Source organism: Phoxinus phoxinus, assembly GCF_949152265.1.
Source record: "Phoxinus phoxinus genome assembly, chromosome: 11".
In the NCBI taxonomy this organism is placed as follows: domain Eukaryota; kingdom Metazoa; phylum Chordata; class Actinopteri; order Cypriniformes; family Leuciscidae; genus Phoxinus; species Phoxinus phoxinus.
The window spans coordinates 9,588,123-9,607,833 of record NC_136886.1 but is presented as its reverse complement, the minus strand read 5'-3'; the positions used below and the strand labels follow the sequence as shown (position 1 = coordinate 9,607,833).

Genomic DNA, 19,711 nt, shown 5'->3' with positions numbered 1-19,711 from the left:
GTTAAAAATAAGCGTCTAGAATGAACTCCGTTACAAACGCTAATAAATCAAGTGGCAACTAAAATATCAATTTTGAGGAAATTCCACAGACATACATACATAAGAAGAAATTGGCAGGGTCCAAGACCAATTTAATTATCTTTCTCCAGGAGATCAAGGACTACATCACTTGTTTGGATTGTCAATAAAAAAAAGCAAAAAAAAAATACTTGTAATATTGATATGACTATAGTTTTTGATTAATGAATGAATATTTTTTGTACATTTCTGTATAGGCTACTGTTGTTCTGTAAATAAAATAAAAAGATAAAATATATAAATCGCTAAGATGCTTATGTGGACAAAATATCACAATAATGCAAGAGTTTAAATTTCACATTTAAAAGAAATGAGCTTCCTCGAGATCTAAAGCGGTAAAGTCTTTTTTTCAGAAACTCATTTCAGCAGTAAACAAATGGTTAATTCGGTGACCGCTTGAGGGGGCGGGGCTTCAGCGAATGGGAGGGATCTGATTGGCTTAACTCAGGGCAGGCGCTCAGTTTTCCTGGAAAGTTCTTGGAACGCAAGACATGCGGTTTCACAAGAAACGCCGGTTTCATCCTCGAACGTCAATCACAAACATCAGGAAGCAATTACCGTCCATCATCATAATAAAACTACTAAATGAATCATTCCATTGCTATTTCATTACTCACGAGACTGCTGTATGCTTGAAAGAGGAAGAAGAGGGGATTGATTCTGTTGGTTTCACAGAGCTGTACTTGCCGATGGCGTCAGAGGCGCTAAACACGGGGCGATTCTGAGAAAACCAGTTCTGGGAAGTGAGACGAACTGAACAAGCCAAACCCTGCAGTGTTCCGCTTCTAGCTCAGTTTTAGGGCACGAGCTGAACAGAAACGCCGCTCGTTTTCGAGAACCATGTACGTCTGATCTACTCGCGTACGTTAGTTTAAACAAATCCGTGGACAAGTCGCGCACTTATATGACAGCATCCTAACCCTCTTCAACAACCTTCCAGTTCGACGGACAGATATCATTATTGAGCTGTGTGTCGTCGCTCAAGAAAGAACATATTATTTTGCCAGTCCGAGTAAAACCTCAGGAACAAAGAAACTTTAAGGAATCCGGCAGATATCTAACCGGACATCCTCACAATGATTCTCTGCGTTGAAGGGTGAGTTTTCGCGAATCATCTTTCTTTAAATATCACAATAAAATAGATCTAATAGTTCATTAACTAAATACAACACATTCTTGAGGATGGCGCTAAGCATCCTGTGAAAGATATGGGCTCCTAAATCATTTAGCTATTATCATATTATTATTATTATATAGTAAAATAGTACATATACATTGTTTATTGCATAAAAAATAGAAACACTTCAGGTAGGTTACATTCATCTGATATGTAAAGCTGTCTGCAATAATTCATATAATTTTGTTGATAGTAATATACAATAGTAATATGTGGCATTAATAATATAGTAATATGTGGCAATAAAGGCCTAATAATATAATAATTTTGTTTTACAGTATTTGTCTCTCACACGATTTTTCATTATGCTTGAACTGAAACTGTTGAAACCCATGGCTCAGAATTAACATTAAATTGAACGAAATTAAAAATGTAATAGCAATTTCTGAAAATGTGTATTAGTATGCACATTTGAACAGACAGTAATAAGTCAGTATATAAACAAATATTGTTAATAAAATATGTGCCTTCAGTATTTTAATGTTTTTTTTTTAAAAAAAGGATTGTACACTTTTAAGTCCTTTTAAAATAGTTTTGTTTTATCATTATTTTTTTCCAGCCCAAGAGCTCATTTGACTGATGCCTCCGATCCGACGGGCAAGTGTCCGGGGGTGGCTTTCTCTTCTCCTCGCCGCATTCACCCGGGCATGGGCTCATTGTTTCCTAACCCTCAGAGAGATCTACTAATTCTCACTCACAATTTATACTATCTGGAACAATCAGGTAAGACTAAAACATCTGTGTTATGATTATTTTGGCAAGAATGAATGATTATTTCTCATTCATAAAGTCACAATTTATTCAAGGGTCATTCTGTAAAACTGGTGCCTTTTCCAGTATGCACAATGTGTCTACTCTCAAGTACACACACACACACAGCTTTTAGAAATGTATTTTTTTTTTAGCCATCAAAATTGACCTTTCTGAAAACTTATCGAAATGTGTACAGCAATGAGAATTTGGACATGCTTAAAAAAACAATTTTTTTTAAGGGCTCTAAAAGCACCCATTTTCTAGGACAGTGGTTCCCAACCTTTTTTCCAGGAGACCCCTATTTTAACATTGAAAATCCTTAACAGCCCAGCCACCCACAATAAATTGTTTAATGACAGGGATTACAAAATTAGTTTTTAATAAATTCAACAACAGCTGAAACATTAAAATATAACATTAACAACTACGTCCGGATTTGACTTACGACATAATGTTATCTACTAACATGTACTACTTGTTCAATTAAAGTATTGACCAAAATGTTTTATAAAATGATAAACCTAATATTCCAGCCTTTAAAGGATTTTAAAGAAACCGAGTCGGAATGATTATAGGCATTTTATCAGCTCAATGAATAATTCTAGATTCTTTATTATCTGAATTTAGATTTTTAGAATGCACATTAGCTTATGTTCCATTAACTGGTTAAAGTTTACAACAGCATAAGAATGTGGTCTGAGTTTCACAAACAAAAAAACAACAGGCTGAATGAAAATGTAAATCCACTTTCTATCAGTAGGTGGCGCTTACAGCAGAAATAAAGCTGTTTCCACGGTAAGCTCGGTAAACAAAGCAGCGCTATGCTTATAAACACTACTGTTACACGGATGATGACAAGAAAATACCATCAAAACTTGTCCCATGGCAGTCAGCTCCTTTCAGAGATGCATTCATAGAATTAATTTATATAATTTCCCTCAGCACTCGTTTGTAAAACCTCTCTCACTTCTTTCCACCATTTTTTCAAACAAAATTAAACCTACCGGTACGTTGCTTATTTTTCGCTTAATACTGAACAGTACCGGTATTTACTGTGAGTTTTTCAAATCCTAGCAGTCAAATACAGTTTTAATGACGATTAAAATACTAAACTGTAATACCACAAGCCAAACTGTTTACCATTTCATCGCTAAAACAAGAGTAAGCTTGGCGACCCCTCGAGTCACGAACCACAGGTTGGGAAACCCTGTTCTAGAATGACCTCTTCTTGTTGTTTTTTTAAAACTACAATTATTATGTCTATATCCATAAAAGTCTCCTGTAATAACTAATTTCAATTATCCCTTCCTTTTTTCCAGGTTGGTACTGGGGTCCCATCTCTGCCAGTGAGGCCCACTCTGTCCTACAGGAGGCATCGGAGGGTACTTTCCTGATACGGGACAGCAGCCACCCTCTCTATTTGTTGACACTGTCTGTTAAAACCATCCGTGGGCCCACGAACGTACGCATCCAGTACAATCATGGACAATTCCATCTGGACTCCAGTTCCCCAGTCAAACCTCGCCTGCAGTCCTTCCCCAACGTCCCCAGCCTCCTCCAGCACTACGTGGGCTCCAGGAACAAAGAGGAGGCGGAAAAGACTGAGTCGTCGGATCCCATAACTTCCTTAACACCCAAGGAATGTGCGATGTTGCTAAAACTCAAAAGGCCGATCCATCGTCCTCAAGCCTTTCCTTCTTTGCAACATCTCAGTCGCTTGGTAATCAACAAACAGCCCCAAGCAATTTTCGCACTGCACCAGTCAATACCCGGACCGGTACTTCGATATCTTAAGGATTACCCTTTCCAGCTCTGAGGTCACCATGGAATCGCAAACACCGCGGCCAATCACGAGGTGGATGCTGATGTTTCGAAAGAGGCAAATTAAATGCACAGCCCCCAACGTGAGGTTTGGGGTCAAAAAAGAAGTGTTGACTCTTATTTCTGGAGCAAGTTTTTGATGGTCAGCAAGTCTATCTTAATAGATAGATACTTTGTTTATACCCAAGTTGGACTGAGTCAAACCAGGTCCAAGTCGTGACTCGACCTTCATGTCATACTGTGACAGGTTAAACCACAGGCTTGAAATAATGTACGTAAAACTTTTGTACAGGTCACATGACCCTTTAAAAAAATGGTTTGAAATGAGATCACACGGCTTGTCTGAAACTCACGAGAAGCACATACGTGGCTTGGTCTTCAGCACTCTATAAAGGCGAGCTTAGTCACTGCGCTGCCTTGACTGGAATAGTTTCTTTTCTTGAAAGTGTAATGCGGTGAAATGTTTTTTTTTTTTTTTTTTTACTATTTTAATCAAGATTTACATATTTTTTCTATGCGCACAATGTGGAGTTTGTATGTATTTATGGATGGAAGATCCTTTCATTTTATAATAAAAGTGACAATCAAATTTACTTGACGTCATACTGTTTTATACAACACTATCAAATTTGTGCCATTTGCCACTTCTGAGAATAATTATAAGAATTATTTATAGAAGAGTATAATCATGTAAAAAGCATGGCATGGAGAAAGTCTAAAATGATGAGGGCAGGTGCTGATTAACTTGGAAAGAGAATAAATTGGACCTTTTCGCAGAATGAAAGAGACGTAATACACAGAATCAAACAATCTGACTCACTCCTCTTCTAAGAACTGGCTTTCCAGTAAGACTATCAAACAAGGTCATTCAGGACTGTAATCTCAGAATAATAGGATTATTAGATGAACAAATGTGCATTCAATTGCTCTGCAATTTAGTTAATTTCAGGACAAAATGTGTGTTATACAAGATTATTAGATGGCATTCTGAATGTGTCCTGATCGCGGGCCAAAAATGTTTCACAGCTAAACAAGTCAAAGAAAAGATGAAAATGTCTGTGTAATTATATTATGTAGTCTGTTTTTAAACAGTTTTAAATGCCTATAATTTTGAGGTGTGCTGAAATGAATTCTAGGGAGAAGAGTAACAAAACATTAATAATGAGAAATGAAAGGCATGTCTGAACAAAAAAAGCATTGTTTCCTCATCCTATTTTCCTCATAGTGAATCATTCTTACGGCACACCGTGATTAGTGCTTCCCAGAAAGCGAGGCAGAGCTTTTTCTGAAACTCGATCTCAGTGCCGCGCAAGCTTACATAAATTTGCCGGTGACATAAATATGCAAATAATCTTTGTGTGCAATAAGAACAACAGTATTAACAAGGGTGATCAATAAGAATTTTTAGTTGCACTGCAAAATAAAAAAAAAATGCCAAAAATGCCAATATTAATTTAGCAGCATAAGACAACAAATGTATTAAAAATAGTTTATTTATTATGGCATTGAATGTCTACAAAAACAATAAATATAAAATGTCTCTGCAATATTTGAATACACATTACTAACACAGAGAACAGAGGCAGTGCATGTAAAATTCGGTTTCACTCATTCAAAGAGAACAGGGTGTATACATTGTGGTAGTGGAGCATGTCTGGTTTGTCTGTCTGTGTTTGTGGGCTAGCTGAGCGAGCGAGTCAGCGGCAACGGGCCAGCTGTTTCGCAGAATGAGTGCATTACTTCCAGGGAGTGACTAGCGCAGGGTTGGGAGGGGGAGTTCTTAGAAAAGGCCTCAATAATTACCTTCAGCCTACTGCACCCTGACACTTGCACACTGAGCACAAACTCACAATCAATGCAATCTCACCAAAACAAACCACAGCCACACACACGCTTACCAATTAAAAGGAAATGAATATAAAAGATATAACAGCAGAAGGTTACAGCACAAGACAAAAAAACCTTGGTCGGCAAATTTCACGAAGGGGCTTCTTGGTAGGATTGGCAGGTTTTTAACTCGGTGCATGCTGGGAACAGGCGAGGAGACTGGCAGTGTGCCACCTGCAATTTGACTGAAGGCATTTTAAATGGCCAATTGCTCATGGTTACTCATGGCTTTCCTAATGTATTGTTCCTCTGTCCTTTGTTTCAGTCATCCTCTCCTTTCTTCTGCAAAATGCAAAACCGTGGCCTGTAAAATAAAAAGCATAGTGTGTTTACCAGTATACTGTAAATGGGATACTGTTGACTCGGCATCCAGAGATAACGGGGTAACTTGAGTTGCCTACTAAGGTTGCATCATTTTTTATTTACAGTCGGTTTTATTATACCAAATACTGGAGTGATGATCCAGAATGACTTGGACAAAAGCTTTTGCACATGCACACTTTAAAGGAGTAGTTCCCATTTTAAAGATCATCATAATTCTCACATCCCATTACAGTTATTGAGCAATTCAAAAAGATGCATATGTACAGTATATGACACAAAATCTGCATATATAAAATGTAAAAAAATAAATGTTTAATGATATAATATTAAAAAAATGCATATATATATAAAATATACATATAAAATATTATTATGATATATATATATATATATATATATATATATATATATATATATATATATATATTTCACTCCCCTTTTTAGACTATTGCAAACTTCCCTAAGCACTTCCCCTCGGGGGAATGCCCACCGTAATTTTGAAATGCGTTCCACTTTGTGGACGAGGGAAGTTAATATGGACAGACCCTTGTCCCTTCGATTTTAACTGAGGGAGTGAGTCTACTCCGATGTACACTTCAAGCAGCTCTATATCCCACAATTCAACTTGATCCGTCGCAGCAGATCACACTTAACTCAAGTGTATGATATATTAATTATTTTGGATAATTAACTGATAATAGTGTATAATATATTAATTGTGCTGAGATTTAATCGCATTTGTAGCTACCTTATGTTCAGTCAAAGTTTATATTTTTCCCGTTTACATATTTATATATATAGTTTATATATTTTTTTTCCTTTTGTGTAATTTAATATTTCTCCAACAGCTCATATACCTATATATGATTTTATATATTTTCTCCAACAACTTACATGCATATAGAATGGTGCATAGAACAAATTCATAGGTAAAAAAAAAAAAGGTGGCTAAATAATACATCAGCTCCATAGTGAATTCCAAGTGATCAAGGGCTTAGTGCGTTTTATTTCAACCTTATGCATGAGTTCCGCCAGTAGTGGGCACTCATGCAACGTAAGCTATGACGCACATCCAAGCCCACGAGACGGAGGGCAGTTTGCGAGTGAAGGGCATACAAATTTGGAGTGGAACGCAGCCGTGTTCAGAAAAAATGGCCAGACTGGTTTAAGCTCGGTTACAACCAAGGTCTGCAGAAAAGCATCTCTGAACACACAACACGTCGAACTTTGATGTAGTTGGGCTACAGCAGCAGAAGACCACACCAGCTGCCACTCCTGTCAGCTAAGAACAGCAAATTAAGGCTACAATTTGCACAGGATCACCAAAATTGGACAATAGAAGATTGGAAAAATGTTGCCTGCTCTGATGAGTCTAGATGGCTGCTGTCACTTTAAGACCTGACGCACAGAGCCATTATACCATTTAATATGGCTAATATACTTGGTTTAATGCGAGTACACTTTGGGTGTGAAAATTATGCACAATACGTGTAATTCCATGCCGAAATGTAAGCCCTGTAACAGCAACAATATTAATCTGGAGGCAGAGCAAATGAATGCGTGAGAGGAGGAGGGTGTGTGTGTGTGTGTGTGTGTGTGTGTCAACTCGCTGTCAGACAGATGAGATGTAGAAAGCACAGCTGGTATTGTGTGTCTATTTTGCGAAATTAGGCGCATTTCAGATATTTCAGTATCAATATGTATCGGAAAATCTATATTTTTGACAACACTACATTGCACTTAGTTTATTATATATGTATATATATATACATATACATTTCTTTTTTTTAAATAATATAATTAATATTATAATTAATTTAAAATTATTTATGCTATGCTAGTAAACTACTGAATGAAAAATGAAATGATGCTTGAATAAAATGACCATTTGAGCACCCCCCCCCCCCCCCCATTCAAATTTCTGTAGGCTACCTGTTAGATCTACCAGAAAAACTATAAAAACACTTTTCATTTACAGTGCTATGCATAAGTTTAGACACCCATGCTAAAGTTGACTAAAAAGAGGAATAAAAAATCATCTTTTGGAAATTGAACTTAATGCCTTAATTTAAAAAAATAGGAAAAATCCAACCTTTAAGGACACCAATTTTCTTTGTGAATGAATAATGTATCGTAAATAAATAAATGTTCTTCCTTAAAATACAGGGTGCATAAGTTTGGACACCCCTATGTTAAATTCCCATAGAGGCAGGCAGATTTTTATTTTTAAAGGCCAGTTACTATATGGATCCAGGATACTATGCATCCTGATAAAGTTCCCTTGGCCTTTGGAATTAAAATATACCCACATCATCACATACCCTTCACCATACCTGGAGATTGGCATGGAGTACTTTCCATAAGATCATCTCTCAATGCAAATCAAACCAGCTGTTAGGCTAACTGAAATAAAACCATGCCAATCTCCAGGTATGGTGAAGGGTGTGTGATGATGTGCGGCTATTTTAATTCCAGAGGCCAAGGGAACTTTATCAGGATGCAGAGTATTCTGGATTCATATAGTAACTGGCCTTTAAAAATAAAAATCTGCCTGCCTCTATGGGAATTTAACATAGGGGTGTCCAAACTTATGCACCCTGTATTTTAAGGAAGAACATTTATTTATTTACGATACATTATTCATTCACAAAGAAAATTGGTGTCCTTAAAGGTTGGATTTTTCCTATTTTTTTAAATTAAGGCATTAAGTTCAATTTCCAAAAGATGATTTTTTATTCCTCTTTTTAGTCAACTTTAGCATGGGTGTCTAAACTTATGCATAGCACTGTATAACCTTTCTTTGTTCTATTGTATTTATTTTTGCTATTTGTAATTCGATTATTTGTTCTCATTTTATTAGTGACTGTATACTTCTCTAAGTTCTCTTTGATAATGTTTTAAATGCACATTTATTAGACTGGTAGTTTTTGTTGTAGTATCAAAATTGGAATAAATAATTGATATTTCACTGGTGTCTAAACATTTGTACCACTGACCCAATCCTCAGCACTGAGCCCTTCTGGAGCAGCTCTAATCTAAATATGTGCTGTGCTATTAAATGAAAGATAAAATATTGATAGAGCAAGAGAATGAACAGTGAAAGTAACAGAAGCTCATACAATGCATTTTAGCAGGCTTAATTAAACATGAAAATAACAGAAGGAAATATATATTTGATAACCAAATTAAGCCAACTAATAGGATTTATATTCTTTTGGGTTCTCTACCAATACATTTAAAAATTATAAATGCAGTGAAAATCGGTATCGGGGAGTAGCAAAAAAAAAAAAAAATGAAAGTATCGGTATCGGAAAAGTGTATCGGTGCATCCAGTTATAACATTCCACAAGAGACAAATACCTAAGTGTATATTTGCTATTTCCTGTTGAGCAAGTAACTCATGTAATTAAACTAACATGGAATCTGTCTAAGAACAAACATTCACGGAATGAAAATTTATTACTTTTGAAAAACAAAAAATTCCACACATTTGACAGATGTTTGAAGTGGAGCTTCATTGAAATCAAGTAAACAATAACAAAACAAAAAGGGCAGGTCACGTTAGCAGAAGAGCCTGACCTGTTGGTGAGGTCACAAGGGGTTTCCAGATAAAGCAACCCCGGCATCATTTCCTCTATCAGCAGCTGAATGACTGGAGGATGGCATGGAGCAACCTCCAGGTAAACCCGTCTGGGCAGACAAAGGCATTTAAAGAGGGGAGGGAGGAAAAGTTTGGGTGGACAGGATGTTTTTCCAAGTAAACAATCTCACAATTCATTATTCATGAAGAAGAATAGTAGGTATGCGACAGAAAACCTGAAAGCTAATGCTAGGGGCTCTCAGTATCTATGAAAGGACAGCAATGTGACATTTCTGTGAAAGAAACAAATCTTGTCCAAAAGTGGACACATAATGAGAAACCCTCAAGGAAATCTGAAACCCTACCACTAAGCAAGTTCTCAGCATGCACCAGAAAAAAAAGGACACGTGCAATGCTCTCCAGGTTTTTACAAGTGTATTACTCATCCATTCGGTGAAATGCTTATTGAATTAGTCATTTTACGGGCATGTAACATTCCGAAAGACAGGTTTTGCAACTGTCGTCACCAAAAGCTAATTGTGTTATTTGTTATTGTGTATGCATGTGCATATGTGTGTGTTTGTGTGTCTTGGGAGTGATAAGGGTGGGGAGGAGTACTGGGAGAATGATCTGGTCCCTGGAATACTGTTATCAACTGAACTACAGAGAACTGTGTAGCACTCGATTCCCTGAAGCATTTAAAGTATGCTGGGAAAGCTTCTTAGCGTGATTATAGCATACTATTTATACTGTATTTGGCTACAACGCCACTCATACAAGAATATTCAAAGACAACCAGACATTCTGCCAAACCACATATGATGGCGTTAGACAAACACACACTTCTCACTTACCCTCCCTTTGTTAAGAGCTTAGAGCCCAGACCCAAAATCGGGCGAATCACAGACAGCCCGTCCAAACCCCCGTCCAATGCGGCATGGTCTTCAAACCTTCCAGGAAAGAGATGTGGCGGTTTAAAAGGTTACATGAGGAATTTTCAAACACACACCGAAGGTTAAAGCACATGTTGAGTGTGTCCGCATGTTGGCCTAACCTGAGTATCTCTGTTTGTAAAGTCTTCATGTCCTGACTGAGCAAGTAGGGAGGGTTGCTCACTATAAAGTCAACTGGGTCACATTCTCTCAGTATCGCATCTGCATCTGGGAATACAAAACACATTTCGTTCTCTTGCTGTCAAATGCAAAACATATTTGCCCTGATGTGGCTATATCACTAAATTAGAAATATCATTTATATGGAAATTCAAAGCTTGAAACTAAACAACAATGTAGACCAAAGAGGAAAATTATTACATTAATGTTGAATTGCATGCTTGTAATGTCTGGGGATATATTCGGTTGTTGTGTTTGAATCAAACATACTATACATAAACAGTAACGTTCAAAAGTTAAGGGTCAGTAAGATTTTATTTGAAAGAAATTAATATTATTCAGCAACGATACATTTATAATGTTGCAAAAGATAATAGAAAAAAATCTAAGAATCCTAAGAAAAAAAAACATGGTTTCCACAAAAAATATCAGGCAATAATCAACTGTTTTCAACATTGATAATGATAATAAATGTTTCTTGAGCACCAAATCAGCATATCAGAATGATTTCTGAAGGATCATGTAACACTGATGATGGTGATAATTCAAGCTTTGCAATTACAGGAACTAGATTTCAAAAATATTTTTAAAATAGAAAGTTTAATATCATAAAATGGATTACTGTTATTATCACTGTTAATGCAAAACAGTAATATTTCACAAAATATATATTTTTTTTTTATCAAATAAATGAAGCATTTGTGACCATAAAATACTTCTTTCAAAAACATTTTAAAATCTTACTATTACCAACCAAAACAGTTGAGCTGTAGTGTAAACATTATATATATATTCTAGGTTCTAGTTATATTATATGTATATAATATTTGATTTTCTCATATACTGTAGTGGCCCAAAATGATGTCCGGAGGGGATTGGTTTGGGGGTTTGATTTTAATGACCCTACAAGTTCGATTAAACTATCAAAATATGAGGAAAGTATTTGATCTTTTTTTAAATATTTTAAAATTGTATATACTGTACACACATAAACACTGCCAAAACAAATATATTTGTGTTAATGATCCATGAAACTCCTGAAAAGCCTCCATTTATGTCTGCTAGCTCAATAAAAACAACACTTGGGAAGATCTTTAACCTTTCTGCAGAAGTACCTTCATTTATACAGTTAGTGAAGTGCAGCGATTAAAAAGAAAACAACATCTCAGAGCCTAATAATAATAATGTGGTCAGGTTTAAAATCTGATATTTAGCATTCAGGAGAGCTGTTTTTAATGCCATCTAGTGGGAAGAGAGGCACAAGCTTTAACAGGAAAAGCCCAATAAATCCCTGGAATTAGCTGAACATTTCCATGTCACTACCTTAGAGGCCCTTCTAGGATTCGGGCTGAACCGTCTGCCTCGATTCCTCAAAGTCTCGTTATCTACTAGCACACAAGTCGCACTAATGCTAAATCAATTATGAATGTTATGACAAGGTCCACAATGAATCTCTGCACCTTTTCAGCTTCTTCCCGGATTGTGGGTGGACATTTTGTGTCATGGATTTATGGAAACATAGAAATGAAGATTATTACTGGCAGCTGAAAGCATGATGAAATTAGTCCAAATATTTAGTAAACAAACATTCAAGGAGAGTGGGAATGCGTGGAATGGATGAACGACATTCAAGTTCTACAGAAATCTGTGGAGCTTTCTTGGGAATTCTGAGCTGTGAATTACGTGCAGGTCTACTTGTGACTCTTTGGCACTGGCCAATCATAACAAACCAACAGAAAACAAAAGGAAATGAGGCAATCAAAGATGCCAGTTACTCCCTCATGCTGCATTTCCTCTCTATTCATTAATGGCAAAGAAACTAACTATAGAATCAAAATAACATGTAATGTACATCTAGTCTTGACATGACTTTAATCTCTCATTGTGCTTCCATAATAACATTTCGTAAAGAGAGAAAAAGAATGACACCTTGGCTGAGAAGTATTTCCATTCTGTCCACTTCTGACCAATTCACCTTCATTTATGCAAGATCAGCATGGAAACACAAACAGCACATTCTTAATAGAAATCATACACTTTGGGTTTTGTGTTCCGTCAAAATTCATTATCATTTGGATCTTAATGCGTTTCTCCTCCTCCTAAAAAAATAAAAATCATGATATTTCAGTAGCTCTCAATAGCTCATTCTGGATAACCACTTTATAATTTTTTTAAAGGAAATACTCAATGTGCTGACCCAAATATCATGTTATTATCTGTATATATATGCACATGTGTGTGTGTGTGTGTATATATATACATTTATAGTTAAATTTATATTCATAATATGTAACTACACCATTGTTAAGTTTGCAATAAAATGTTCTTATGACATCTTGCATTTATAAGTTATGTTAAAAAGCTGTTAAAAATTAATCATAAGATTACAGTCAGTGACGTAAAATAGACGAGATGCCCAGAAATGACGTTTGTTTGTTGTGTGCTGACCAAAAATTGCCACTTTCACAGACCTGTCAGTCTTACAATAATCACTGTTATGATGACTAGTCATTGGGGAGTGTGATTTTCCATGGCATTTCAATCACTCTTACCCTTAATCACATCTAAATGGTGAACATCTAGTCTGTCCTGTAGATCCAGTCTGGAACAAACAAAAGAGGATAATAATATATATGGAACAGTCAACATAATAAATCATCAAGTAATAAAGATTCATTTATAGAAGCTTTATATAGTCACCTGTTTGCATTTTCCATTGTAAGACATACTGCTGTCTGGCTTTGATCCAAAGCAAATACCCTGAGCTTAAAGAATCATGGGTACAGATGTTACATTACTCAGAAGAGCAAGATAAATAATTAGGAGAAAGACACGGTGCTAACCTGTGGAATGTTGCGTAGTAAACTAAGAGAGATGGCTCCAGATCCACAGCCCACCTCCAGACCTCGTAAATCAGTCCTGTGCGATTCCCCCTGTACCAACCGGAGGTCCTCGAGAACCAGACTAACCAGCTCCTAGATGCACACAAACCAGCGGATCCAAGCGGAAATAAATGTTTTCAAACACACAGTCTGTGTTTATCCAAAAAGTCACATCTATTTGAAGTCCACTCTCAGTTTGTTGCGAAATTCAGACATGTGCTAAGAAGGTCACTGAAGTTTTTCACCTCTGTTTCAGGACGGGGTATGAACACGGGACGCTTCATCTTCAGGGTCAGGTCTCTGAAGTCCCATTCCTCAATCACATACTGTACAGGCATCCTAAAAAAAAAACATGCACACAGGCTTGAAAAAGGTCAATAGGCAATCTATCTTCTCAGAGGCGTTTATAAATTGTTTTCAATTATTAAATGCATCAGCTTCTTTTTCACGAGTCATTGACTTATAACAAGACTTATAACAAGTCTTGTTATATACTTATAACAAGACTTATAACATTAAAAAAAATATTCTACTTTATAATGGGAGTGATTATTGCCTGAGTTTTTGAAGCACCAAAAAGAGTATCCATCCATCATAAAAGTAATCCTTAAAGGCCTTCTTAAGTGAAGCGATGCGTTTTTGTAAGAAAAATATCCATATTTATAGCTTTATATACTATTATCACTGGGTTCCAGTGACGGCTGTTCGCAAGTCTAGTTCCGACGGAAGAGTGACCTCTGACTCTTCTGCTTAATATAACTTAAAGAACTAATATAACTGATAAAGGGTGAGTAAATTATGGGAGAATTTTCATTTTTGGGAGAATTAACCCTTTAATGTTACTAATAACAGTCTAGTCTACAAAAAACATGTTTTTTTTGGGGGGGGGGGGGGGGGGGATTTGAGGAAATATTATACTAAATAAATGTGTTGTTAATTTAATTTGTTGTTTATATCTCATTGCATCTCCATTTAATTTGTAGGCTTTTGTGGAAACGCTTTACAATAAGGTTCCATTTGTTAACTAACTTAGTTAACTAATGTTAACATTACTTAAAAATAGAAAATTAAAATACATTCAAATTAAAAAGTTGTATCTGTTAATGCTATTTAATGGACCTGGGCTAATCAGTGGGTGGAAGTTAAAACTCCTCGGAAATGGTTTAGTGTTAATCTTAGAATGTAAATGAATAACAAATAACAATTCAAAAAACTTAAATGAAATTCTGTGAAGGCTTTCGATTGTGCGCACGTCTCTCACTCATTAAAAAAAGTTGCAGTGACGAGTGAATAAAAATGTCAAATGTAGTTTTACCTCGTGAGGCGTTTGGAGCATAGTTTCCACACTCTTTCTATTTCCCTGTCAGTCAGGGTGTCTCTCAGCCTTTTCCTCGGCACACATTCCAGCTTTTACCAAAGAAAGACAAGGACATGGTGTCATGGAAAGGGAATGAGAATGTGTACAATTCTCTTAAACAGTTATTAACAGTTACAACACTTTGTAACCACACAGACTATGCTTACACACATTTTCAGTTGTTTGGAACTTTTACAATGTATAAAACGATTTTAAAAACATGGGGTGAGAGAGAAACTCACAGTTTTTTGGCCAAGTACATGAGATATTATATATTGACTAGAGAGGAGAGGCTCGGAGATGCCGTGCAGTGTGAAGTGTTGAGCCCACAGTCTGACCGCCTGCTCTACTGTGATCCTACAGTTTGCCGGAGGAGCAACAGCGCCCTCTGCTGCACTCGACGACAACCTCACAACACTCTGCAAAAATCATCAAAAGCACATTCGCTGCCAGTCACACACATAGCCTACACATTTTCGGATGCTAAATGATTATTTTATTACAATAATAGTGATGTTTAAATACAAAGGAGATCAGGAACTTACTCTATGTTTTGACACTCCACTGTATCTGTTAATTAATCGAAAACAAATGGTCTTGAACAGCATCGTTCTTTACTGTTTACAAGCTAATCGAGCAAACTGCTTGAGCTGCTTCGTGGAAAAGCTGTCTAAAGCAATAATGTAGCCTGCATGTGTCTCCTCTTGATGGATCCGAGTAACATCGGATACCATGTGCTACGAATGTCCGAATCGTTTTTTTGAGTCGGATCTTTTGAATCGGTTAAGCGGCAACAAAATTATTCATTTGAATAGTTCGTTCACAAATCGGACGGAATCGACTTTGTTTCTCATTAATTAAATCGAATTGAATTAAGTTCTTCCCTGTTTCAGGAAACACACACACACACACACACACACACACACACACACACACACAGAACATCGACTAGTTCACATGTGCATTTATTTTTGGAAACACCTAAATCACGCATACCCTATCTCCAGCCCCTTTACATCTCATGTCGCTTACATTTGCTTTTAAATATCATACATTTCACGTATTTCAACTGGGCATCTTGTATCATTAAGATTAAGATGCTACCCAGAGAACCGTTCGGATCATTATTAGTTTGATGAGACGAGAAATAATTTTAATAATCAAAAATATGTGCCTAAAATTACTTTATTGGAATGGATGTCAGATTCCACTTTGATGACGCAATGACGGTATTCACTGAATCAAATTTTAACCAGTTCTTTGAGCTGTTCTAATGAACCGATTCGCGTTCATGAAGTGGACTTCCTGCCACCAGTGCGCAATGAATGCGCTTACATATTTCAAAATAAAAGCCATAATTATCTAATACGACAACCAAACGAAAAGAAGAAATATTTTCCTTGAAAAGGTAGTATTATGTTTATTAAGTTTACCCCAAACTCTTCAATTAATTGTGTTAAATTGGATGTAGTATGTTCACACTTTATCTCCAAAAGTGTAATTTTGTTATTACCACTTGAGGGCGCATTAACTTCATGTAAAACTGCTACATTTAGTGGGTGAGGGACTGTTTACTTTAACTTAAAAAATTTAAGTTTGATTTTCATCTGTCCTACAGTGTATTATGATAATAAAAAAGTATGTTGATACATAATTTGTGTACAAATAAATTTAAATAACTTTGGGACACATCTTTTCCTGATCTTTTCCAGTTAATTTCAATTACTTTTGGCATTTCATAATATACAGAAAACAACTCATACATTATTCGGCTATTAATAAATTGTTGGTGTACTACATCTTGGAACTACAGTTTTAGTTCATGCATATCATCCCATATTTGGACAGCACAAACTTCAAAGACAGAAGTTCTGAAAAGACTTGTTGTCTGCAGTCTGAGCTGAGAGAGATCACGTGAGGAGAGACTGGATTGGGGGATGGAGAACTGGTGCTGTCAGCCAGATGGGACTGATTGTTATTGTGTGCTGCAGGGGTTGCAGTGTGTAGCCTCAGTCTATTTGTGAGCACCACCACACATGATTTCAACTATAGCCCTGTGTTTCCCCTGAAACACTGTCTCTCAGAATGAACACTCTCCTTATATGAATAAAGAGGGATGAGATAAGTCAGATTGAGACGTGTGGAAAAGGGAGGTTAAAGTACAACAGAAGGAAGAAGAATATGTCAGAAAACTAGACATAAAGAGCTTTTTAGACACATTTTTGTCCTTGAATCAAATCTGTGATAATAGCTCACAGTGTGTGTGTAATTAAGGCAAACTGGTGATGCTTGCCAGGAAAAGTGAGTCTTCACCAGTTTGATGGCCTGTGATACTCCAGTCTATCTTCAGACAATTTACCATTCAGAGAAACTGCAACAAATGTTTGTCAAACCTAAGTGATCAGCTTGAAGTTAATCATAACCTTAGCCAAGAGTAACGGCAAAGTATTAGGGGTTTTCAAGCTTTTTGATGCCAAGGACCCCCCCAAATGTGAGGTTTTCCATGCAAGTGATCCCTTCCTAAAGTATAAAGGTAACTACATAATTTTATGTTTTCAAAACCCATTTATATTGTGAGAAAAAGCTATATTATAATGTTGTTTGCAAGCTTAAATATAGTTACTTTTTATATTGTTGCTGTAATGAAGCCAGGACAACATTTCAAACATTACCTTGAAAATACTGACTTCGTCATTTTTTTTTACCCTATTACTGTATATAAAGTATGCAATGCAATGTAAATGTATTTGCATATCACTTTTTATAATATCTAAACATTGCTCCAGAGCTGTCCAGTTAACTTTGACAGCACTAAAAATACATTTTCATGTTTAAAAATGTCAAATCTTCTAAACATACACTGTAAAAAAAAATGTTTTTAAAAGTTGCACATGAAATATTATAGGAGAGCATCTTTTACAAGAAAATACTATTTCAGTTTTTCTACTTCAACATTTCATGTTTAATTCAATGTGCCATATTTTTTGCAATTGTTTGTTGAGAAAAAAAGTGTTGCTACCATTTTTTTTTACTGTCATCTGTGGCATGTCAGTTTGAATATGTGTCATATTTGATACACTGTGGGCATCACCAACCACCACCAACTCATATCTCGTCTTTTATACCAATCCATCTCTCTCTCATGCTATTTTTCTTTCTCACTTTATCTAGATATATGCACAATGCAGAGTTCAGATAAGGCCTTGTGATCAGAAAGTGTTCCACGTGTACTGGAAACGTGATATTGATTTGTTTTGGTTCGATTTTTTTAAATGCATATGGAAATTATATCATAAATACTAAAGAAACATAAATGATACAACCCAAGTTTTATTCTGTTGTTCGTCTTTATCCCAAGTTTTACTTATGGTATGACCCAAGTTTTATTATGCTTCCTGTTTTTCTAGAATTTTAGAAAGGGAAGTTTAAAAAAGTTGGAGTTTAAAAAATGAGAGTCTGAAATTGGCCAGAGACATTTCCACATTTCCACTGCCTCCTTCGAATAAAAAGTGGGAAGAAAAAGATGTGTTAGTTCTTTTACATCATAATTTACATTTATATCAATGCCAGAGCATTAAAATGATTTTGTTCATGCTATTTTTTTCTTTTGGTAATATGAAATAATTGTACCTGGATTCATTGCACAACGACAGGGAATATGCAGCTGAGTGCTAGATGTGGATGATAAAAGAATGGGAAGTATATGCAGGACATATTCAGGATTTTGGTAACACTTTTCAATAAGGTTAATTAGTTAACATTAGTTATTAACTAACATGAACTAACAGCGAGCAACACATTTGTAACAGTATTTATTAATCTTTGTGAATGTCAGTTAATAAAAATACAGATGTTCATTGTTTGTTCATGTTAGTTCACAGTGCATTAACTAATGTTAACAAATACAACCTTTGAATTGAATAATGTATTAGTAAATGTTGAAATTAATATTAACTATTACTTAGTATTGTTCATTGTTCATGTTTACTAAGGCAGTTAACTAATGTTAACTAATGAACCTTATTGTAAAGTGTTACCAGGATTTCTAACCAGCTCTTGGCATTATACTTTGGCACAGTTGATTGTATAGCAACATTTCTGTAGGATTTTGTCTGGTTTCCTCTCGGTATGTTCTGCAGTGAATCTGAGCAGCTGAAGGTAAGATTTCATCTTAATCCTCTCATTTCCGTAAGATAAATGTGCAGCATGCAGATATTGGACTTGTAATCGAAAGAAAACACAAGACTGTACATCCAAACATCTTTCCCAGCTTCTTAATGTGTCCAAATTTCATTCATTTTCAGTCGCCTAATACCCTGGCATTGCTCCAGACAGAATCCTCTACGGCACAAATATTCTCAGCAGTGACTCATTCTGGTGTTTTGAGCCTCTCGGAGGAAGCTCTCTTTCTCTCTCTGCTATTCTTCAAGCTGAAATACTGAGAAGAACTTCACAATGCTGCTTTTGTCCCGCAAAAACACTGAAGTCATAGTTTCCCAGGCTGCTGCCCCCTGAGATGCTAGAAGTGATGGAGCGAGAGGAGGGGCAAAGAGCTTGGTAAATTGCTTGGTAATTTTTTTGCCATGAACAAAAGGATAGAACACATTATTGTCTGTCTATCTATCTATCTATCTATCTATCTATCTATCTATCTATCTATCTATCTATCTATCTATCTATCTATCTATCTATCTATCTATCTATCTATCTATCTATCTATCTATCTATCTATCTATCTAT

At 36.0% G+C, this 19,711-nt stretch overlaps 2 protein-coding genes across 2 annotated transcripts; one reads left to right on the top strand and one right to left on the bottom strand.

The window, feature by feature from the left end:
* The first annotated feature begins 546 nt into the window (after positions 1–546).
* On the top strand, positions 547–4,421 carry cisha (cytokine inducible SH2-containing protein a). The gene is made up of 3 exons (XM_079627667.1): positions 547–1,174; positions 1,815–1,978; positions 3,328–4,421. The coding sequence occupies exons 1-3, from the start codon at positions 1,155–1,157 to the stop codon at positions 3,822–3,824; spliced, it is 681 nt and encodes a 226-aa protein (XP_079483793.1). The 5' UTR covers positions 547–1,154; the 3' UTR covers positions 3,825–4,421.
* An 883-nt stretch (positions 4,422–5,304) lies between these two features.
* hemk1 (HemK methyltransferase family member 1) lies at positions 5,305–15,901 on the bottom strand. The gene is made up of 11 exons (XM_079627353.1): positions 15,517–15,901; positions 15,214–15,390; positions 14,930–15,021; positions 13,860–13,953; positions 13,576–13,707; positions 13,433–13,497; positions 13,285–13,334; positions 10,675–10,780; positions 10,475–10,570; positions 9,620–9,730; positions 5,305–6,020 (listed from the first exon to the last, which is right to left on the bottom strand). Exons 1-11 carry the CDS (start codon positions 15,577–15,579, stop codon positions 5,978–5,980), a joined length of 1,029 nt encoding a protein of 342 aa, XP_079483479.1. The 5' UTR covers positions 15,580–15,901; the 3' UTR covers positions 5,305–5,977.
* Between the last annotated feature and the right edge of the window lie 3,810 nt (positions 15,902–19,711).